The following is a 24931-nucleotide window of genomic DNA, read 5'->3' as shown; positions in this document are numbered from 1 at the left end:
TCACAAGGACGAGTAACTGATCTCGTCGTCGTTACAAAAATACTCAAATTTTCAGTGGTGCAATTTGCTTGCAATTCCATTACATCTCCGATTTTGTAACTTTGTAACCAAACGCTTTGAAAATTGTTCGAAAATCATTAATATTCACTCGAACAAATTTAGTTCACTTGATGCCAGGAGGTTCCATTCGTCAAATTACAAAACGTGAATGATATTTATTACAATATCGGAGCAGTATTACAGAACCGATTACATCGGCGCTATCAATTTTATTACGCGAAGAGTCTTAAAGTCAAAACATAAATTTGTTCACCGGACAAATAATGTCAAAATAGAGAGGTCGATAAATAATCGTGCTCCCCGAATACTACCATATTTGCTCTACCCGAAAAAGTGTACAAGTGCCACTCAAACCACAAATACAATTTTCGCGTCTTCGCCTCGTGACTCAGCGCCGCATTCCGCAAAATTGCGCAAATGCCAAAAATCCGAATTTATAAATTACGTGGGCAAAGCAACAATTAAAAAATTAGCATTGGAAAAAAGAAGGACCGGCGCCGATCCCACCTTCGATGATTTATTTATTCGGCAAGGACTGCACTATTAATCACATTAATTGGAGAATTCCCATCCTTTTCCATATTTCTTCCTGAAGGTCGGCGCGAGTAAAATTTTATATGATTTAAAACCAGAAAGCGCTTCTTTAAAAACGCATAAGTCAATAGTTGGCCTTCGATGGGACCGCTCAATGGTTTTATTCTAAGAGTCAATCAGAATTGATGGATAAGCGCTATGATGGATATGTTTGCTTAACTTGGAGTGTGAAGTGCGAAATTAATTTGTAAAATGTGGACACACGCTGTGCTGACACCTGGGGAGACACTAAAGACGTGTATTACGGGCTTGTTGAAAGATAATTACGGATAAATAGATTTTTCGGTGGGTAATTGTTGGTGACACTATAAAATCTGCATAAACATGTAATGTATCACGACGGACGTCGTAAATGTACACCGCTGCAATAAATAAGGTGCAGAGATTGTAAAGATTTCCGGGTTGGTGGACTCGCACTTTATACAATTTATTGTCAATAACTAATCTAATAGATTTAATTTTAATTTTATTTTACGACGACTTATTGGTTTTGTTTTTGTTGGGTTTTATTGAGTTCATTGTGTTTGTGCGTACTGTAGGTGGACGCCAAGGTTGTTGGACTAAGGATAAATATAGAAGGATTACAATTAATTCATTATGGGTTGTGTACTTGGACATGCGGTAATTGTCGTTTTATTCATACCCAACTGGTTTTAATTTTAAAAAACTTGAGTTTATATAATATTTTCGGAATTTTCAGAAACGGCTACAACCTTGAACAAAAATTCCAACAAATTCGACTAAAAATAGAATGCAGCAACACCTGCAACGTATGGTTTTAATTTTTTTATTGTAGTTTTTAAATTAATTTGACCAAGAAAATAAAATAACATTGTTGCAACAAGTTTTGGGCGAATTTTACTCCCGAAAATGACAATTTTTGACGTAATTTTTACAATATTTTATACTAATTTGGAAACTTTCAATTGAATAAAAATATGTAAACTTTTTTGCTGTGATGTTAATTCCGATTTACTGTATAAAGAACCGTTATCAGTTTAAAATAACTATTTTTTGTGTAGTTGTTTATATAAACCTGAAATTAATTAAAATAAATTATGCATTTCCTTGTTAATAAATTATTTTAAGTATGTTTTCGTACTTCGTAAAGTCCGGCCATAAATTAGTAAATGAAATTTGACTCCTTTTTTTTCCAAAACTACTTTTATCTGGACGACTCAAACCTAGTAGAAATAATAAGATTTTTAATGTTGGTGGTTTTCATTCAACTCAGTTTCAATTTTGAAAATTGAATTTTTCTCAAATTTGCCTTATTTTGTAACTAATATTTTTCGGCAACTAGATGATTGTTTTTCACTGTTTTTAAGTCTACTACACAAAAATTCTCTAGTAGGCCATGAACACTAAGCTATTCCTTGTTCGGTTTGACAGTTACGGTTAAATAAATGTCAAATAAACTGTCAAATAATAATTGATTGCATTGTTAACATCACTATTTTAGAAATAAATTTTATGGCCTACTAGAGGATATTTTTATCAAATCCCCATACTAAAATTACTCTATACACTTATATTTTATTTTAATATACAGGGTGAGTCACTAAGGGCATGGTTTTTGATATCTCATTAATTATTAGAGACAGAAAAATAGTTAAAGTCGAAAGAACTATACTCTAAAATTATTTTTAAATATACAGAGTGTTCTATTTTTAATAAAACGGTCTATATATTCTTATATATTCTCATTAGTTTCTTTCTAGGTTTAATATTTACAGTTTATTTTTGAAATTTCAATGCGACGTTTTCACGTTATTCCAATTTTCTTGAAATTTTGGGATGGTTCACAAAAAATTTCGACAGGGTTATTTTTAAAATCTGTGTTTCATTATTTGGAGAATGATAAAAAAGGTACACGCTTTATTGTGATATTAATTAAATCAAATTTTTATATAGAGTGTTGTGTTCTATTACTGCATTTTATTCCATTTTCTGTTCTCATTTTTCTAATACATTGAGTGTATTTCTTAAAAAAAGATATAATAAAATACCGGGTGTTTTCTTTCAAAAATCGGAAATATCGATATTTGAAAACAGTCCAAATATTTTTTTTTATAATCACTACGTATATGAAACTTTTATTTTCTTTACACCACAATAAATATTATTTATCTCTCCACCAAATATTGTAAGACAGATTTTAAAAATAACCCCCCTGATATTTTTTTGGGAACTTTCCAGTACTAAAAAATTTTAAGAAAATTGGAATAACGTGGCAACGTTACATCAGAATTTTAAAAATAAACTGTGGCTGTAAAGCTCAAGAAATAGTCAATCAAAGTACTAACAATATATTGGGCGTTTCATAAAAAAAAAATCTGTTACACCTTGAAAACAACAAAAATTAGCAAAATCAAAATTTAGGATTCATCTAAAAAATGTCAAGGCGTCATAGCATATTCGAAGTTGTAAAATAAAATGTCTTCAATTAATTTTCAGATATAGTTGAAAAATGGTCAAAAATGCCAAAATCAGTCTTATCTTATCAAAAACTAGGCCCGCCCACCCACCCTCTATGTTCTTGGAAGGTATGTCATCTGCCAAAATCAGTCTTATCTTAGCAAGTACTAGCCCCGCCCACCCGCCCCTGTTTTCTTGGAAGGTACGTGATTTGCCAAAATCAGTCCTATCTTGGCAAGTACTAGCCTCGCCCACTCCCTCTCTTCTCATTCTAACGACTAATTTTATTTCCGTTCAGTATAAGATCATGCATTTCATTCAGATCGGATAAAATCAATCACTGAAAATAAGACAGGGCGGGTGGGCGGGGCTAGTACTTGCTAAGATAAGACTGATTTTGGAAAATGACATGACGGTTAAAAACTTTAATTTTCTATAAATTTGTTGTCGAAATCTACAATAAAATGTCTTCAATTAATTTTCGGATATACTTGAAAAATTGTCGAAAATGTCAAAAATGTGAAAGTCAGTCTTATCTTATCAAATACTAGGCCCGCCCACCCACCCTCTATGTTCTTGGAAGGTATGTCATCTGCAAAAATCAGTCTTATCTTAGCAAGTACTAGCCCCGCCCACCCGCCCCTGTTTTCTTGGAAGGTACGTGATTTGCCAAAATCAGTCTTACCTTGGCAAGTACTAGCCCCGCCCACCCCCTTTCTTCTCATTCTAACGACTAGTTTTATTTCCGTTCAGTATAAGATCATTCATTTCATTAAGATCGGATAAAATAAATCACTGAAAAGAAGACAGGGTGGGTGGGCGGGGCTAGTACTTGCTAAGATAAGACTGATTTTGGCAAATGACATGTCGATCTAAAAACTTTAATTTTCTATAAATTTGTTATCGAAATCTACAATTAATTTTCGGAAATAGTTGAAAATGGTCGAAAATGTCAAAAATGCCAAAATCAATCTTATCTTATCAAATACTAGCCCGCCCACCCACCCTCTATTTTCTTGGAAGGTACGTCATTTGCCAGCATCAGTCTTATCTTGACAAGTACTAGCCCCGCCCACCTCATTCTAACGACTAATTTTATTTCCTTTCAGTATAAGATCATTTATTTCATTCATATCGGATAAAATCGATCACTGAAAAGGAGACCGGGTGGGTGGGCGGGGCAAATGATGTTCTTTTGTCGAGTGGAAGTGAAAACTGATAATAGAATCTAAGATGTATAATCGTTTTCGGGGTTGGGACCGTGTTAATTGAGTTTTTGGTCTCAACGTTTCACACACTTTCGTAAGTGGCATCTTCAGGAGCAGGGTTGAGAAATTAGGAATAAGGGCTTTGGGCTTAAATTCTCAAATTTTCAACTTTAGATCTAAAAATTTAAATTTTCTATAAATTTGTTGTCGAAATCTAGAATAAAATGTCGTCAATTAATTTTCGGATATACTTGAAAAATTGTCGAAAATGTCAAAAATGCGAAAATCAGTCTTATCTTATCAAATACTAGGCTCCTTCCCCCTTCTTCTCATTCTAACGACTAATTTTCCCTTCAGAATAAGATCATTAATTTCATTCAGATTGGATAAAATCAATCACTGAAAAGGAGACCGAGTGGGTGGGCGGGGCTAGTAATGTTCTATGGCTGTAGAGCGCAAGAAGAAGTCAATAAAGTACTAGAAATATATAGGGGGTTTCACTAAAAAAAAAACTAAGCTGTGTTACACTTTGAAAACATAACAATCTGTAGGTATATAGTTAAAAATAATTTTTAAGGTATAGTCCGCAAAAACCGTACAATTGCAGTTACTGAATCACCCTGTATATTTATATCAATCTTTCGCTTCCAAAACATTAGCAACATAAAAATTTACGATTTATCTAAGAAATGTCATGACGTCATATCATATTCGAAGTTATTCAATAAAATTTTACAGTTTGTATTAAATAAGAACTTAATACAAAATTAATTTAAGTTTCAGTTGAGAAACTTAAATTAATTTTATCTCGAGATTTTATCAAAAAAAATGACCTTACCTAAGCTGATCTGATTTTCGAAATTTTTACACAATTTTGGGCTGAATATTCAAATTTTCACATTTTGAATCTAAAAATTTTAATTTTCTATAAAATTGTTGTCGAAATCTACAATAAAATGTCTTCAATTAATTTTCAGATATACTTGAAAAATTGTCGAAAATGTCAAAAATGCGAAAATCAGTCTTATCTTATCAAATACTAGCCCCGCCCACCTGCCCCTGTTTTCTTGGAAGGTACGTGATTTGCTAAAATTAGTCTTATCTTGGCAAGTACTAGCCCCGCTCGCTCCCTTTCTTCTTATTCTAACGACTAATTTTAATTCCGTTCAGTATAAGATCGTGCATTTCATTCAGATCGGATAAAATCAATCACTGAAAATAAGACAGGGTGGGTGGGCGGGGCTAGTACTTGCTAAGATAAGACTGATTTTGGCAAATGACATGACGGTCTAAAAACTTTAATTTTCTATAAATTTGTTGTTGAAATCTATAAAAAAATGTCTTCAATTAATTTTCGGATATAGTTGATCGGATAAAATCGATCAGTGAAAAGGAGACCGGGTGGGTGGGCGGGGCAAATTAATTTCTTTTGTCTAGTGGAAGTGGAAATTAATAATAGAATCTAAGATATATGATCGGTTTCCGGGTTGGGACCGTGTTAATTGAGTTTTTGGGATCAACGTTTCACACACTTTCGTAAGTGGCATCTTCAGAAGCAGGGTTGAGAAATTAGGAATAAGGGCTTTGGGCTTAAATTCTCAAATTTTCAAACTTTAGATCTACAAATTTTAATTTTTATGCGAAAATTAGTCTTATCTTCTGAAATAGTAGGCCCGCCCACCCACCCTCTAGTTTCTTGGAAGGTATATCATTTTCCAAAATCAGATTTATCTTAGCAAGTACTAGACCCGCCCACCCGCCCTCTATTTTCTTGGAAGGTATGTCATTTGCCAAAATCAGTCTTATCTTGGCAAGTACTAGCCCCACCCATCCCCCTTCTTCTCATTCTAACGACTAATTTTATTTCCGTTCAGAATAAGATCATTAATTTCATTCAGATTGGATAAAATCAATCATTGAAAAGGAGACCGGGTGGGTGGGCGGGGCTAATAATATTCTATGGCTGTAGAGCGCAAGAAGAAGTCAATAAAGTACTAGAAATATATAGGGGGTTTCACTAAAAAAAAACTAAGCTGTGATACACTTTGAAAACATAACACTCTGTAGGTATAGTTAAAAATAATTTTTAAGGTATAGTCCTCAAAAACCGTACAATGGCAGTTACTGAATCACCCTGTATATGTATATCAATTTTTCTTGCGTCATGACGTAATTTCATATTCGAAGTTGTACAATAAAATTTTACGGTTTATAATAAACGAAATTAATTTAAGTTTCAATTGAGAAATTGTATAACCCGAGATTGTATCAAAAAAATTGACCTACCTGAATTGACCGGATTTTCGAAATTTCAAATTGTCACATTTTGGATCTAAAAACTTTCATTTTCTATGAATTTGTTGTTTTATTTCGATCTTACATGGCCTGCCTTGACTTTCGAATTTTATTTAAAATTTTGGGTTTAAAATTTTCAAAATGTCGAACTTTCGATTCTAAAATTTTATTTTTCTAAAAATTTGTTCGATCTCCACTCTCAATTTATAAACACCAAGTTCAAGTCACACCAGCGTACAACCGTTCGTAAAATATGAATGATCTAATTAAAACAAGAATTTTGAAATTTTAAATGCAATTTTTGGCTTTGAATTTTCAAATTCTGGAATCTCAGATTTACAAATTTTAATTTTGAATGAATTTGTTGAACAATTTTCATTATCAACTTACACACCAGGTTCTAATTACGGTATTTTCGAAATTTTAAAGGCAATTTTGGGCTCTGAATTTTCAAATTTTGAAATCTTAAATTAGGTAGAAATTGTAGTTAAATTCAAAAATCTTGAATCTTAATTCCTAATTTTCAAAAAATAATAATGTGCCCTAAAATTCAAGACTACGAAAATGTGTTTTTAGAAAAATTATTTGCCTGAAAACCCGAAATCTAACAATGCCGCAGATTTTAAAATTCTAAATAATTAATCTGTGGAATGTATGCTGCGTCCGTCTAAAAAACCAAACAGGCAATTTTCATGACAAGCTACAATAAAGACGCACTCATTAGTAAATCAGAGTAAACACCTCTACAAATAATTTTATTGTTGGAACGAAGTTAAAAAAAAAATTGTGCAAGTAGTCCGCACGCTAAAGCACCATTTCGCGCTAATTACATACAACTCAATATCTATTACCACCGATTTCCTTTCCTGCTTTGCAACACACTGAACCCAGAATCCACAAACCACCATAAATAATATCCACACGCCCACGATAAACAATCAGGTAGCCTCTGGCAAAACCGTTCTAAAATTATAACTTCATAATAATAAATAATTTATTTAAAGGGTTTCGGCAGACACGCGCGATTATTTACGACTTTTCATTCAAAAATGACGAAACTAAGTAGACAAATCCATTCACGCTCTCAACAAAAAAATAATTTAAACACACAAGGTTTTGTGGACCACAACAATGCAAATAAAACCATTTCGCACACTATTAGGTCATAGGAAAAGTGTGAGTGTAGATCATGTAAATGAGCGACTGTTAATATTCATGAGCTTTAAAGAAAATGTGTAAACAGAGGCAATGCATTCGAACTATTCCGACCAACCCACAAATAAAAGCGCATTATAATTTGATTTTACGCAACAGTCGAAACCAGTCGTAGAAAAATAAACGCGTGCGTTAGTGCAAAACAAGTGACATTTACCGCACTGATGCTAATCTGGCTTGTAATTGACCGCGCCGAATTCAAAATCCGGCCAATTATGATTGTTCTCACTGTTTTTAATTTTCAAACGTAATTTGCAATGTAGCCCATGGTCGCATCGAGCCATCATTGTCTTATCGCGTTTAATTGCGGTGTTTAGTTACTGCCCAATTGTTGTACAATGGACCATTCATTTCTTGGCTGACGGCTGTTTGGACTGAGGTGTGAAGCTTTTATTTGCTTTAACGCGAACATCATCTCGTTTAATTACCACTTGGAGCTACCGTTGGATGATAATGACGGTGGCTTTTTGACGCTTATTAGAATTATCGTTCGATTGGGCAAGTTTGATTGTTTGAATGGCGAGGATGATGAGTAATTTGAATAGTAGTAAGGCAAAGAAGTTCAAGGATTGTTAGATAAGTGATTGAATTAATTAAACGAGGTAAATAAATTCTTCCGATGGTTTGTTAATGCATTGTTGGAAAAAAGGCAATTAAACTTTATGCACTTGTTGAATGTGAGCGTGTGGATTTTTTCGAAACATGGAAAGTATTTTGGAAAAACAATAAAATAAAATGTCAATTGCCTGTCACATTTGTTGTTTATTTAATCAGCTAGCTGTTATCTGGTTATAAAATTTGAAAAACGTGAATGTTAACTGTTTTTGGTGAAGTATTTTATTCTTTTTTTATTTTATTTTTATGACATCACTTTTCAGTAAATTGTTCGCCTATTGTGTATGTCTGCACGTGTGCGTTCATGTTTAAAATTAAACAAATGTGTAATTCATAAGGATATTTAAACGCGCTTGGAATTGCTAATGTTATAATCAAGTAGTTTAGAAATAATAGTAAAAATAATTAACATACAACTTTGGGTCATAAAAGCGCAACGTCATTGAAAGTAATGTAGAGTGCCGCCAACGTGGTTTTAGGTCATTACTACGGAGGTTAATATTTGCCGCTTCTTAATGTCGACGTTCTTGCTATCAACTTCCAGAGTTGCGAATAATTCAATTCCAAACCAGGATTGTGCAAAATAATTTCTTTATTAAATTGGGATAATTCAAAGTTTTTTTGAATGAAGATTTATTTTTTAATGTTTTAAGGTTTCATAAAGATTGAAGTTGTTGAAAAATTGTAACAAAATTTTGAAGTAAGATTTCTCGATAAACTGAAAACTAGGCCCAATTTTGTTTGGAAATTCAAAAATCGAAAATACAGGTCAATTTTATGATTTAGCATTTTATGATTTATGTTATTTTAAAGTAGACGCAACATAACAAAGTAGTTGATCTAAAGGCCGCAGATGACATACAGACAGAAATGCGCAATCGGTATTTTTGTATTCTCTAGTCTGCAAAATGGCATACAAGTGTGAAAATAGAAATAAAAAGCTCTTAACTTCTGTTTTCAAAAACATGCATTTTTCAGTAAATGAAAAAGGAAGAAACTTTTTATTGGTAAACCACGTAAACTTATTTTGTATAAAATAAATAACAAAACCAAAATTAATTTTGGAGAATTTTTTTACAATTTTGGAGTATAAATTTTAGTAGTACTCTTTGAATAAAACGAAACTCAAAATCATGTTTTTAATTTCTTGTAAAGAAATAAGCATTTTGCAGTTAAGCTCTGCCCTCTTGATTCACGGCGAATAAAAAAAATCATCACAATTGAGATGGGGTGGGTGGGCGGGGTTTATATTTTGTCTTTGTTTCTTAATATACATAGCATTATTTGAACAATACGATACTCAAAAACATGATTTTAATTTCTTGTAAAGAAATAAGTATTTTGCAGTTAAGCTCTGCCCTCTTGATTCACGGCGAATAAAAAAAATCATCACAATTGAGATTGGGCGGGTGGGCGGGCTTATATTTTGCCTTTTTGTTTTAATATTTGTAAAGGAAATATCGATTTTGCAATTACGCTCCGTTGAACCATGTCCTAAGTTTCTTGTTGTGAAAAGATATATATGTGTATTAAGAAAAAAAAAAAGGAAACATATAAGCCCCGCCCACCCACCCTATCGTAATTCTGATGATTTTTTTTATTCGTGGTAAGCCGAGGGACGGAGCTTAATTGTGAAATCCTTATTTCTTTTTCTTATTTCCGAAGATTCTCATTGATCTTTTTTTGTATTTTTTTTAATTTGTCAATTTTGTATTTAACAGTGTTAGCATTTGATTTTTTTTTACGATTTTGGAAGTTTTTTTTAATTATTTCAAGACACTATATCAGAAAAAAATCTACTAATTTCTTTTAAAGGATTAATTTTGCCTTTAATCAATACTCTTGTGGATACAAATTTTTCTAAACATTTCTAAAAATTTCCAAATTTCATTTTCAGTACCAAACTTCTGAAATTCAGTTTTTGGATCAAGCCAGTTCAGGAACAATATTTAATTCGAATTTTCAACTTTTAAGTTATAATCATTTATTTATTTTTTCACAAGGTTCTTATTGGCCCGTTTTTTTTTAATTCTTAAATTTTCTTTTCATTTCGTATGGAAATAGCAAAACCAATATTAACATTTGCAGATGTTTTCAGAATTTTGAAAGTTTCATTTTCAATAAAGTGTCATTTATAAAATGTAGCCCCGCCCACCCACCCTATCTCAATTGTAATGATTTATTTTATTCGTCGTATGCCAAGAAGGCGGAGCTTAACTGCAAAAACCTTATTTCTCTACGACAAATTAAAAACATGCAAGTTCTTGTAAAGAACTAAGTATTTTAGCAGTTAAGCTCCACCCCCTTGCTTCACGGCGAATAAAAAAAATCATCACAAATGAGATAGGCCGGGTGGGCGGGCTTACATTTTGTCTTTTTGTTTTAATACGTGTGTAGACTTCTTTTCACGACATGAAACTTAAAACATGTTTCAAATGGAAAATTTATATAAGGAAATATCGATTATGCAATTAGGCTCCGTTTAACCATGTTCTAAATTTTTGTTGTGAAAAGATAGATATGTATATTAAGAAAAAAAGGAAAAATATAAGCCCCGCCCACCCGCCGCATCTTAATACTGATGATTTTTTTTTATTCGCCATAAGCCGAGGGACGGGGCTTAATTGTGAAATTCTTATTTCTTTTCCTTATTTCAGAAGATTTTTATTGATCGTTTTTTGTATTTTTTTTAATTTGTCAATTTTGTATTTAACAGTGTTAGCATTTGATTTTTTTTCGATTTTGGAAGTTTTTTTTTAATTATTTCAAGACACCATATCATGAAAAAAAGCCTACTTATTTGTTTTAAAGGATTTATTTTGCCTTTAATTAATACTCTTGTGGATACAAATTTTTCTAAACATTTCTAAAAATTTACAAATTTCATTTTTATTACCAAACTTTTGAAATTCAGTATTTGAATCAAGCCAGTCTAGGAGCAATATTTAATTCGAATTTTCAATTTTTAAGTTGAAATCATTTATTTATTCTTTCACAAGTTTCTTATTGACCTGTTTTTGTTTTTTTTTTAATTTTTATTTTTTTTTATTTCGTATCAAAAAAGTAAAACCAATATTAACATTTGAAGATTGTTTCACAATTTTGGAAGTTTTATTTTAGAAAATTATCCAAGAATAAATTTGTGGTCTGGTGTAGAAAGATTACTTGAAAACTGTAATTTTTCCAAAAATTGTATCTTAAGTCTAATATGATTAAACTCTAAAGTGGGATTTATAAAATGTAGCCCCGCCCACCCACCCTATCTCAATTGTCACGATTTTCTTTATTCGTCATGAGCCAAGAAGGCGGAGCTTAACTGCAAACACCTTATTTCTCTCCGACAAATTAAAAACTTGTAATTTCTTGTAAAGAACTAACTATTTTAGCAGTTAAGCTCCACCCCCTTGGTTCACGGCGAATAAAAAAAAATCATCATAATTGAGATGGGGTGGGTGAGCGGGGTTTATATTTTGTCTTTGTTTCTTAATATACATAGCATTATTTGAACAATAGGATACTCAAAAACATAGTTTTAATTTCTTGTAAAGAAATAAGTATTTTGCAGTTAAGCTCCGCCCTCTTGATTCACGGCGAATAAAAAAAATCATCACAATTGAGATGGGGCGGGTGGGCGGGCTTATATTTTGTCTTTTTGTTTTATTATGTGTGTAGACTTCTTTTCACAACATGAAACTTAGAACATGTTTCGAATGGAAAATTTGTATAAGGAAATATCGATTTTGCAATTAGGCTCCGTTTAACCATGTCCTAAATTTCTTGTTGTGAAAAGGTGGATATGTATATTAAGAAAAAAAGAAAAAATATAAGCCCCGCCCACTCACCCTATCTTAATTCTGATGATTTTTTGTTATTCGTCGTAAGCCGACGGACGGAGCTAAATTGTAAAATCCTTATTTCTTTTTCTTATTTTAGAAAATTCTTATTGATCCTTTTTGTATTTTTTTTAATTTGATGCTTTTGTATTTACCATTTACGATTTTGGAAGTTTTTTTTTAATTATTTCAAGAGACAATATCGTGAAAAAAGCTACTTATTTGTTTTAAAGGACAGATTTTGCCTTTAATCAATACTCTCGTGGATAAAAATTTTTCTGAAGATTTCAAAAAATTTCCAAATTTCATTTTCAGCGTCAAATTTCTGAAATTTAGTTTTTATGTCAGGAACAAGATTTAATTCGAACTGTGAAGTTTAAGGTTGAAATTATTTATGCATTATTTCAAAAGATTCTTATTGATAGTTTTTTTTTTAATGTTTTATTTTTAGATTTATTTTACATGAAAACAGCAAATAATATTTCAAGACTTTTTTCCAATTTTGGAAATTTAATTTCTAGCACATTAAGAATTACAATTGTGATCTGCTATATAATAATTGAAAATTGCATTTTTGCCAAATATTTTAACATGTTATAATTATGATCTAATTACTAATTTTATCATTTCAAGCAAATAAGTGGTTTCATTTTAAATTTTCTTTCAAGACATAATATAAAAAAAAGTTTTTAATTTTTTAAACAGGACTGCTTTTGCCTTTGGTCATCACTATTGTGGATACAAAATTTTAGAAAACTATCTAAGAATAAAATTTTGGTCTGCTGTAGAAGGATTACTTGAAAACTGTAATTTTTCCAAAAATTTTAACTTAAATCTAAGTAGACTTCTTTTCACAACATGAAACTTAAAACATATTTGAAATGGAAAATTTGTATAAGGAAATATCGATTTTGCAATTAGGCTCCTTTTAACCATGTCCTAAGTTTCTTGTTGTGAAAAGATGGATATGTATGTTAAGAAAAAAAAAAAAGGAAAAATATAAGCCCTGCCCACCCACCCTATCTTAATTCTGATGATTTTTATTTATTCGTCCTAAGCCGACGGACGGAGCTAAATTGTAAAATCCTTATTTCTTTTTCTTATTTCAGAACATTCTTATTGATCCTTTTTTTGTATTTTTTTAGTTTGATACTTTTGTATTTACCATTTACGATTTTGAAATTATTTATGTAAGTACTATTGAAAAAAAAATCTTATTGACAGTTCTTTCTTCTTTTTAATGTTTTATTTTTCGATTTATTTTACATGAAAATAGCAAATAATATTTCAGGACATTTTTACAATTTTGCAAATTTAATTTCTAGCACATTAAGGATTATAATTGTGATCTGCTCTAGAAAAATTAATTGAAAATTGCAGCTTTTCCAAAAATTTTAGCATGTTCTAATTGTGATCTAATTATTAAATTTTATCATTTCAAGCGAATAAGTGGTTTCATTTTAAATTTTCTTTCAAGACATCATATAAAAAAAAGTTTTTAATTTTTTAAACAGGACTGCTTTTGCCTTTTGTCGTCACTATTGTGGATAAAAATTTTTAGAAAATTATCCAAGAATAAAATTGTGGTCTGCTGTAGAAAGATTAGTTTAAAACTGTAATTTTTCCAAAAATTTTAACTTAAGCCTAATATGATTAAACTCCAAAGGGGGAATTATAAAATGTAGCCCCGCCCACCCACCCTATCTCAATTGTAATGATTTTTTTTATTCATCGTGAGCCAAGAAGGCGGAGCTTAACTGCAAAAACCTTATTTCTCTATGACAAATTAAAAACATGTAATTTCTTGTAAAGTTATAAATATTTTACAGTTAAGCTCCGCCCTCTTGATTCACGGCGAATAAAAAAAATCATCACAATTGAGATCGGGCGGGTGGGCGGGCTTATATTTTGCCTTTTTGTTTTAATATATGTGTAGACTTCTTTTCACAAGATGAAACTTAAAACATGTTTAAAATGAAAAATTTGTATAAGGATTTGCAATTTTGCAATTAGACCCCGTTTAACTAAGTTTTTCGTGTGAAAAGATGGATATGTATCTTAAGAAAAAAAGGAAAAATATAAGCCCCGCCCGCCCGATCTTAATTCTGATGATTTTTTTTATTCGTCGTAAGCCGATGGACGGAGCTTAATTGTAGAATCCTTTGAATTTTTTTTACGATTTTGGAAGTTTCTTTTAAATTATTTCAAGACACCATATCAGGAAAAAAGCTATTGATTTGTTTGAAAGGGCTGATTTTATCTTTAATCAATACTCTTGTGGATACAAATATTTCTAAACGTTTCTAAAAATTTCCAAATTTCATTTTCAGCGTCAAATTTCTGAAATTTAGTTTGTACGTTAGGCTAGATTAGGAAGAAGATTTAATTCGAACTGTGAAGTTTAAGGTTGAAATTATTTATGTATTATTTCAAAAGACTCTTATTGATAGATCTTTCTTTTTTTTGATGTTTAATTTTTTGATTTATTTTACATGTATTAATATTTCAGGATTTTTTTACAATTTTGGAAATTCAATTTTTAGCAGATTAAGGATATATAGTTAAATCTAGATTTAGATTACAAGTTGAAACAGTAAACATTTGAGTCAAAAGTCAAAAAGATATTGTGATTTGTGTAACAAACACTACTTGGAAATTAGTTTTTTCAAAAATATTGACATTCTAATATGGACTAATTGTTAAATTTTGTCATTTATTACAAAACATTGATTTAGTTTTTATTTCAAAACAACCTTCAACTAAATATTATATATTAAAAGGAAAATTTAAGAAGTTAAAATAAGTTGGGAATTGGCAATGGGAAAATAAGTTTTTAAAGTTTAAAACAAAGAACAGTTTGAAAATATTTCGTGTGAACTAATATTTTCCTCAAATCATTGCGTCTCACTGTACAATGTGGAAATTCGTACACCCAATTGCCTCATAAAAACCGTATGAATCCGCAAAACATTCCGTTCACACACTACTAGGTCACTTCGTAATCCTAACACCATAAATAAACCCAAAACATAATCCAGCGCATCTAATAAAAAGTAAAAGTGCCGTCATAATTCAGCCAGGAAGTTCAATGACAGCCGAGAAAAAAAGAACAATTAAAAAACAATAAAGGTTAAACTAATAGTCCACTTTGAAAAAATTACAAAACGCACCAATACATCATCTCCGGAGAGGGGGTGTCGTCGACCTTGCAATCAAGCGCTCATCAACTCAGAAAATAAAAAAAAAACTAGAAGCGCGTTTCGCAATTTCTTCGATTCAAAAAACGCATTCCTCGACACCCATTTTCGCAAAAAAAGCTCAATTGTGACGAGGCTGCCATTCTTTACCTATTTGTTGACATTTTGAGCGGAAATTTCGCAACAAAGCCTTTTATCGCGCAAAACTCGTGCACCGAACTGGCATTCAACACTAATTTCTTGTACTTGTCGACAAGACACAATTACTCCGATCCTCTAAATGCCAACATCAGGAATTCGAGAAAAATGGTTCTGCGGATTTAGAGTCAATGTCGAGTGTGGATGTGCATACTGAGGGACTATTACACGCAAGAATAAAGTTTATGGTGGCAATGAAAACATCTGCACGAAAAATTTTGATCAAAAAAGATATAGTTTTGGGAAAAATTTTGGCGTGGAAAATACTTAGCTCCTGGTCTTACCTTGACGATCATGTCCTATCAGCGTCACAAACCATGCAAAAACCAACAGAACACAAAAAACCCCTAATTCGGCACTGTACACAGAGTGATGGGATGCTGCTATTATAACACTGTCTTTTATACCAAACCTTCAAGTGGGAGATGGGCAAAGAGGGGGCATCTTTCTTACATTATGTGTAATAATGTAACATCACATTATAGCGGCGTTTATTTACATTTGAAACGCTCTCGAGGTCCTTTCTTCGAGTGTTTTTTCTGGCGGGGGAGAAGACGACCTCACTGATCATCAATTACTGTCACTCGGACTTTCCGTCGATTAATTCTTTTACAAGGGTTAGACCGTAGACCCATTGTGATAAAGTCCGGGACTTTGAGGCTCCGAAGGTGTGGGTGTTGGCAACAATGTAACTTTTTACTTTTACTCAATGTCGCAAACGCGGATTCCTTGTTCGATTTGCATTTTTTGCCTTCTTGCCTCATTCTTGCACCAAAATCGGGTAATCGAGGTTGGTATGTAAAGTGATAACCGAAGAATTTTGTTTCTTAAATTTTATAAATATTAATTATTATGGAGCGAGATGTCGGCCGGCCAGATTTGCAACCCATCGATTTCAGCGGGTCGGGTGTCAAGTGTGGGAAAATCGCTGAAAACCGGCGTTTCACGTTCACTTTCGGTGGAGTATCCGGAGGAAATTTAGCTACAGATGCGAGATAACGTCAAACTAAGGTCCGTGAAACCAGTCAGGGCCAGATATTGGGCAATCGGATGAGCTAATTTTAGGAAATTGTAAGACACGCGATTTTGTTAATGACAAATTAACACGTATTAGCTGATTTATATAACTGAACCATCTGTTTACTAAAGCAAAAAATCAAACTTTCGCCGTTTAACATAGAAATGCTCATTTTTTTGAGTAATACACCGCATGCACTTATTTTAAATATTTCGGCACGAGATTCCTCAAATTGCACGTTAAATGTTAATCCTGTGGAAGATTATTGATCAGCTGCATCGGATTTTGCTGCGGTATTTCTTGAATGTTAAACACTGTCGTGGCGATTTGATGCAATTTTCTTGAGGTGGGTGCTGATTAATGCAGTTTGAGATCTCCTAAATATTAACTGCCTTTGTTCGAGTTTCTATAATTTTAATATAAATTGTGGTCGTGAAAACTGAAAGATTGACTTCACCGTGGGAGGTTCTTTCTAAGAGCAGAACCCCACTGTGGCGCTGTGATTATTAGAAATTTCTGAATTAATCTGAAACAGGGATTCGTATGTACGTATAATCAGTGTATTAATTAACTAATTGTTTACATGTTTGTGATTATTTAAATTAACTTTATTTTATGCAAAATATTCCGTGGAAATGTTACCTTAAGCTTTATTGTGTACTAATTGTGTGGCTGGTTATCTGCATCACGGTAATTGATATTTTTCAACGTAAATTTTTTTAAATTACTTCATAGATTTTCTGTAGAAGAATTGCAGGAACCCTGACTGTGTTTTTTGTTTAGTTGCAAAAGAATCTCCATTTTTTTTGGAAAATTTTTCGAAATTTTGAATTCACTTTTCGTTTTTATTGGAACACATATCGTGACGGCAATTTCAGATTTGTAATTAGCGGAAGATTGTCTACACTTTGACACCAACTGTCCGTAGATCGAAACAATTTTAACCATTGTTTTGGAAAATTTTTGAAAATTTTGAACTCACTTTCCGTGTTTATTGGATAAGATATCGTAACGGCGATTTCAGAATTGTGATTACGGGATAAATATCTACAATTTGACACCAACTTTCGGTCGATCAAACCAATTTTAACCATTTTTTTGGAAAATTTTTGAAAATTTTAAACTCACTTTTTTTGTTCATTGGAACTAATGTCGTGACGGCGATTTGATATTTGTAATTGGCGGAAAATTATCTACAATTTGACACCAACTTTTGGACGATCGAACCAATTTTAACCATTTTTTTGGAAAATTTTTGAAAATTTTGAATCTACATTCCGTGTTTATTGGAACAGATATCGTAACGGCGATTTCAGATTTGTAACTGGCGGAAGATTAGTTAAAATTTGACATCAACTTTCGGTCGATCGACCCAATTTTAAACATTTTTTTGGAACTCACTTTTTGTGTCTATTGGAACACATATCGTGCTGGCAACTTCCGATTTGTAATTAGCGGAAGATTATCTAAAATTTGACCAATTTCAAACATGTTTTTGAAAATTTTAGAAAATTTTGGACTCACATTTTGTATTTATTAGAGCAAATATTGTGAAGGCGGTTTCAGATTTGTAATTAGTGGAAGGTTATCTACAATTTGATCAATTTCAAACACATTTTTGAAACATTTTTGAAAATTTTGGACTCACATTTTGTATTCATTATAGCAAATATCGTGAAGGCGATTTCAGATTTGTAATTAGTGGAAGGTTATCTACAATTTTACACACCAACTTTCGGTCGATCGAACCAATTCTAACCAATTTTTTATACAATTTTTGAAAATGTTTAACTCACCTTTAGTGTTTATTGGAACAGATATCTTTACGGCGATTTCAGATTTGTAATTAGCGGAAGGTTATCTACAATTTGAGACCAATTTTCGGTCCATTGAACTAATTTTAAAAATTTTTTGGAAAATTTTTGAAAACCTTGAACTAACTTTTTGTGTTTATTGGAACACATATCGTGCTGGCAACTTCCGATTTGTAATTAGCGGAAGATTACCTAAAATTTGACCATTTTCAAACATATTTTTGAAAAATTTTTGAAAATTTTGGATTCACATTTTGTATTTATTAGAGCAATTATCGTGAGGGCGATTTCAGATTTGTAATTAGTGGAAGGTTATCTACAATTTTACACACCAACTTTCGGTCGATCGAACCAATTCTAACCATTTTTTTTTTAAATTTTTGAAAATTTTGAACTCACCTTTAGTGTTTATTGGAACAGATATCTTTACGGCGATTTCAGATTTGTAATTAGCGGAAGGTTATCTACAATTCGACATGAATTTTCGGTCGATTGAACTAATTTTAACAATTTTTTGGAAAATTCTTGAAAATTTTGAACTCACTTTTTGTGTTTATTGCAACCGATATCGTGACAGCGATTTCCGATTTGAAATTAGCGGAAGTTTATCTAAAATTTGACACCAACTTTCGGTAGATCGAACCAATTCTAACCAATTTTTTGGAAAATTTTTGAAAATTTTGAACTCATTTTTGGTGTTTATTGAAACAGATATTCTTACGGCGATTTCAGATTTGTAATTAGCGGAAGGTTACCTACAATTTGACACAAATTTTCGGTCGATTGAACCGATTTTAACAATTTTTTTGAAAATTTTGAAAATTTTGAAATCACTTTTTGTGTTTATTGGAACCGATATCGTGACAGCGGCTTCCAATTTGAAATTAGCGGAAGTTGATCAACAATTTGACACCAACTTTCGGTGGAGCGAACCAATTGTAAACATTTTTTTGGAAATTTTTTGAAAATTTTGGATTCACTTGTTCTATTTATTAGAGCAAACATCGTGAAGGCGATTCCTGATTTGTAATTAGTGGAAGATTATCAACGATTTAACAAGAATTTTCGGGCGATTGAACCAATTTTAACAATTTTTTTGGAAATTTTTGAAAATTTTGAAATCACTTTTTGTATTTATTGAAATAGATATCGTGGTGGCTATTTCAGATTTGTAAATGACGGGAAGATTTTCTACAATAAAACCAATTTTCGTCCGATTGTACCCATTTCAACCATTTTTTTTGAAAATTTTTTGGAAATTTTGAATTCGGTTTTCAGATTTACTGGAACAGATATCGTGACGGCGATTTCAGATTTGTAATTAGCAGAAGATTATCTACAGTTTGACACCAACTTTCGGTCGATCGAACCAATTTTAACCACTTTTTTGGAAAATTTTTGAAAATTTTGAATTCAGTTTTCGTGTTTATTGGAACAGATATTATAGCGGCGATTTAAGATTTGTAACTGGGGGAAGATTAGCTAGAATTTGACACCAATTTGCGGTCGATCGAACCAATTTTAACCATTTTTTTTGGAAAATTTTTGAAACTTATGAACTCATTTTTTGTGTTTATTGGAACAGATATCGTGACGACGATTTCAGATTTGTAGTTAGTAGAAGGATATCTACAGTTTGACAGCAACTTTCGGTGGATCGAACCAATTTTAACCATTTTTTTTGAAAATTTTTGGAAATTTTGAATCCATTTTTTTTATTTATTGGAACAAATATAGTGACGGGGATTTTAGATTTGTCATTAGCGGAAGATTATCTACAATTCGACACCAACTTACGGTCGATTGAACCAATTTCAACCAATTTTTAAAAAAAATTTTAAAAATTTTGAACTCACTCTTTGTATTTATTGGAGCAGGTACCGTGACGGCGATTTCAAATTTGTAATTAGCGGAAGATTATCTATAATTTAATACCAACTGTCAGTCAATCGAACCAATTTTAAACATTTTTTTGGAAAATGTTTGAAAATTTTGAACTTACTTTCCATGCTTATTGGAGCAGGCATCGTAACGGTGATTTCAGAATTATAATTAGCGGAGGATTATCTAAAATTTCACACCAACTTTCGGTCAATCGAACCAATTTTAACAATTTTTACAAAGTTTTTGAAAATTTTTAACTCAGTTTCCGTGTTTATTGGAAGAGATATCGTAACGACGATTTGAGATTTGTAACTGGCGGAAGATTGATAAAAATTTGACATTAATTTTCGGTCGACAGAACCGATTTTAACCATTTTTTTGGAAAATTTTTGGAAATTTTTAACTCATTTTTTTTGTTATTGGAACAAATATAGTGACGGTGATTTCAGATTTGTACTTAGCAGAAGATTATCTGCAGTTTGACATCAACTTTCGGTCGATTGAACCAATTTTAACCGTTTTTTTGGAAAATTTTTGGAAATTTTGAACTCACTTTTGGAACAGATATCCTGACGGCAATTTCAGATTTGTGATTAGAGGAAGATTATCTATAATTTGACACCAACTTTCGGTTGATCGAACCAATTTTAACCATTTTTTTGGAAAATTTTTGAAAATTTTTAGCTCGAATTTTGTGTTTATTGGAATGGATATCATAACGGCGATTTTAGATTTGCGATTAGCGGAAGACTAGCTACCAGTTGACACCAACTTTCGGTCGATTCAACCAATTTTAACCATTTTTTTGAAAAATTTGTGAAAATTTTGAACCCACTTTTTGTATGTGTTAGAACAAATATCGTAAAGGCAATTTCAGATTTGTAATTAGTTGAAGATTATCTACAATTTTACACTAAATTTGGGTCGATCAAACCAATTTTAACCAATTTTTTGGAAAATGTTTGAAAATTTTGGAATTATTTTCCGTGTTTATTGGAACATATCATAACGGCGATGTCGGATTTGTAATTAGCAGAAGATTATCTACAGTTTGACACCAACTTTCGGTCGACTGAACTAATTTAAACCGCTTTTTTGGAAATTTTTTGAAAATTTTGAACTTGCTTTTTGTGTTTATTGGAACAGATATCGTGATGGCGATTTCAGATTTGTCACTGGCGGAAGATTATTTTAAATTTAACACCAATTTTCAGTCGATAGAACCAATTAAAACATTTTTTTTTGGAAAGTTTCGAAAATTTTGAACACACTTTTTGTGTTTATTGGAACTGACGTCCTGACGACGGTTTGAGATTGTATTTCTACTAAAATGACTGACAAAGAAGAAAGAAACACTGTACACAAAGAAAAACCAGGAAAGGCCAGAAATATTCATTGTAGACAGATTTGCCAATCACCCAAATCGTGTAATCAAAACACAATGCAGTCATAAAATCGTCAACTGCACTTAAAGTAGCTTATGTTATAAATAAACACAGCTCACAATTTCGGCTGAGTACACTGACCATAAAACAAATAGTTTTATTTCCCCAAACAAATTTATCAATATTGCTTTACAACCATTTATTACTTTATCAATTTATAGTCTTTCTTCAAAAATGGTGATAACCTCATTCGTCCACACTTAAATAGTGGCTACACTGAGTCCCTTCTTATCCGCCACGATGAACAAACTTTTTTCGCTTCTGTTGCTAGTCCTAGTGACTTCTCAGGTATCAAAATACCCAACTTTTCTAGTGATCAAATTTTGTAACTTTGTGAATTTAACAGTATGCCCAGACATCAGTATATGATGTCGTCGAAGACGCCAAAATCGAGCTAAGCAACCTCCGAGCCCTCGTCCTCGGCCACATCCAAGTCGCCCAAGACAACTTCGCCCACTACTACTCCGACATAGCATCATACAGCCACAACATTGTCAGCCTCGGAGAACTATCCATAGACCAAGTCTACGCAGAAGTAGCCACCGAACTCACCCAAATCAAAGATCTAGCCCTCGCCGCCGGCAAAGACATCTCTTACTGCACAGGAGGCCGCGAACAGATGATCCACAGGCTTCCAGACGAGCTAAAAGGGCGACTGGAAACGTGCGTCGCCGCCCAAACCGACGAAGCTAAAAGCGTCTTGGACAGTTCCATCTACCTAGTGGACACTGTAATGACCAGAGTGCAGAGTCTGGAATTCCAGCTGGATCGCTGCGCGAACGAGCCTTCGTGCGTTTCGGTTCTTCTAACCCAAATCGAAAAGGACACCACGGATTTGCCTCTCCAGATCCAGCTCCAGATCAACAAAGCCAAGGAAATGCTGGACGAGCTGAAGGTAATAGTGAAGGAATGCAACGACAACAACGTCGCCGATTTTACAGCTTATGTTACGGATTTGGTTGCCCAAATCGCGGACTGTGCTAACAAAATTTTGGGCTAACTGTGGTTGAGTTTGGAAAAATAAAGTCCGCAGTGAAATTTGTGCGTGTTTATTTCTCAATAGTCGTTAGTCTTGATTTAGTTAATGTGGCTATAATAAATAAGGTTTCTTAATTTTGGAATGCATATTGAAATGGATGTTCGACCGGTTATCTTAAAAACACGAATAGTAATCCCGAGATTATGTCCTGATCCATTTATTATGTCTGACGACGGTTTTAATTATTATCTTGGTAATAGAGAGTGAAAGGATCAAAAATCCTATAAAAATGTTTCAGCGAATGCCACAACGTGTGTAGAGGAAGTGATGCATTTTAATGCAAATTAGAACTTTTAGCAAAAATTTGTTGCAGAAAAATTGCTTCATTAATTTTCAAGCGACACAATTATTTATTTAAATCGTTTTAGAACGTACAATGCAATCTTTGATTCATGTAGTGTACTTAGCAATGCGACTTTTAATTAGTTCTAATTAATTTCTTAAGCTCGTTGAAGTATTTGTTGTCTTGATGTAAAGGTTAACTTGTGTAAATCATTTCGATGACTGGTATTCATATCCTAAAATAAATTCAAGATCTTTAAATTAATTCTACAATTGGATTTAGAAGAGACGACGAATTAGTCGAAATGAAGACACCATCCGTCAGCCCAGAATGCAACAAACCAACCTGATAGCACATAATGCATGACTTTTACTTTCGTTCTATTTTTAGCTCCACAACACAATACATTCCAAACTTCTTCTAACACAGTCAAAGAGAAAAAAACACCTGTATATTCCGCGTCAAACATTTTTAACACGGCTTCAGCGAAAAGCGCCCATAAATAAAACCGAGCCAATTAGCTTCCATAATGTGCAATCCACTAATAAAGGTTGACTGTCGGCACAGGTTTTTAATGAAAGAACGTCATTTGCATACACTGAGGAAAAAAATTCTGTTACGTCATACGAAACGCACCGCTGAGCTTGCATTTAAATAAATTACTAATAACTGTCCTTTGCTATTGTTGGCGAAGTAATCAGTGTTATCAGGACCACACGTTCTGCAAAAATCACTAAATGCAGTGGAGATGAAAAAGCGTGAATCAGACGCATGGAGGTGATCTTCAAAAGTGGGACGATCGGCTGGCAATTGTCGGTTGTAAATGTGAGGAAAATCGCATAAATTGTGATTTGGTGATTTTTGAAGGTGAGGCGATCAAGATAGTGGTTTGGGAGGTAGGTGGTTGTGGAAAATTTATTGGTGATGCGTGTGTTCTTGGGTTAATGTAAAACGCGTTTTGTTTAGTTTTGAAGGAGCAAAATTTTGTTGGAGCATCCAATCTTCAATAATAACTATCCGATATGTTCCATTATTTAAAATAAAACGATCTCTTAACAAAAAAACCTCTTTACTGAAGATTTTCGGAAAGATTCCAAAAAGGTGAGACGAAAGAAATAGTCAAAAAGCGACAAAGAAAGGAGGAAAACTTGATACAAAAGATGCGAAAAAAATTAGGTCAAATAAAACACACTAAAAATACGGCAAGAAAGACTACAAAAAAGGGCCAAAAAAATGGTCTGAAAAATCCGACAAAAAAGGAAGTAAATAAACGGCAAAAAAAGGTGTCAAAAAGTGCAATTAAAAAATAGACCAAAAACAAAAACAAGAAATTACAAGAAAAGAAGTTAAAACCTGCTACATAAGGGGGCTACAAAAAATGAACATTCGAAAAGCGACAAAGGATGCGAAGAAAAGGCAATTAAAAAAAGAGGCCAAAAACCTGCCTCAAAAAATCATCAAAAACCGTGACAGAAAAAATCGTCCAAGAAGCGACAAAAATGTAGTAAAAAACACTAAAAACTCGTAAAAAAGCGACAAAAATTGATAAAGAAATACCGGGAAAAATGCAATTAAAAAATCGGTCGACAAACAGTTTCCAAAATCGACAAAAATGCAGAAACAAAACGATAAATAAGTAATAAAAAATGCGATCGAAATAGTTACAAAGAATGAGACGAAAAAGCAACAAAAAAATGAAACGAAAGGCAACAAAAATGGACCAAGCAAAAAGCGACAAAAAGTCGTGAGAAAAGGGCGGCAAAAAAAAGGAAGTAAAAAAAAGGTATATTTTTTCATTTTCTAAATGCACTAAAA

At 32.4% G+C, this 24931-nt stretch overlaps 2 protein-coding genes across 2 annotated transcripts in view; one reads left to right on the top strand and one right to left on the bottom strand.

Annotated features, from left to right (window-relative positions):
• Positions 1-16002, bottom strand: part of LOC135127714 (uncharacterized) — a 33733-nt gene extending 17731 nt beyond the window's left edge. The window contains exon 1 of the mRNA XM_064054280.1: positions 15918-16002. Within this exon, the coding sequence (XP_063910350.1) occupies positions 15918-15929 (12 nt within the window). The 5' untranslated portion in view covers positions 15930-16002. The remainder of the gene's footprint in view (positions 1-15917) is intronic.
• Positions 16003-21959: 5957 nt separating this feature from the next.
• On the top strand, positions 21960-22832 carry LOC135127715 (uncharacterized). Its single transcript, XM_064054281.1, has 2 exons — positions 21960-22082; positions 22141-22832. The coding sequence occupies exons 1-2, from the start codon at positions 22035-22037 to the stop codon at positions 22792-22794; spliced, it is 702 nt and encodes a 233-aa protein (XP_063910351.1). The 5' UTR covers positions 21960-22034; the 3' UTR covers positions 22795-22832.
• Positions 22833-24931: the final 2099 nt, after the last annotated feature.

Source organism: Zophobas morio, unplaced genomic scaffold (assembly GCF_036711695.1).
Source record: "Zophobas morio isolate AGI-343-1 ecotype UQ-CSIRO unplaced genomic scaffold, CSIRO_AGI_Zmor_V1 ptg000012l, whole genome shotgun sequence".
Classification (NCBI taxonomy): Eukaryota; Metazoa; Arthropoda; class Insecta; order Coleoptera; family Tenebrionidae; genus Zophobas; species Zophobas morio.
This window is presented reverse-complemented; position numbering and strand designations above follow the sequence as displayed.

What these genes read in the sequence shown, in the direction of transcription:
- LOC135127715 (XM_064054281.1), top strand. Translation starts at nt 22,035, where the DNA reads ATGAACAAACTTTTTTCGCTTCTGTTGCTAGTCCTAGTGACTTCTCAG. An exon ending in TAGTCCTAGTGACTTCTCAG is followed by an intron (nt 22,083 to 22,140) that starts GTATCAAAATAC and finishes TGAATTTAACAG; the next exon opens with TATGCCCAGACATCAGTATA.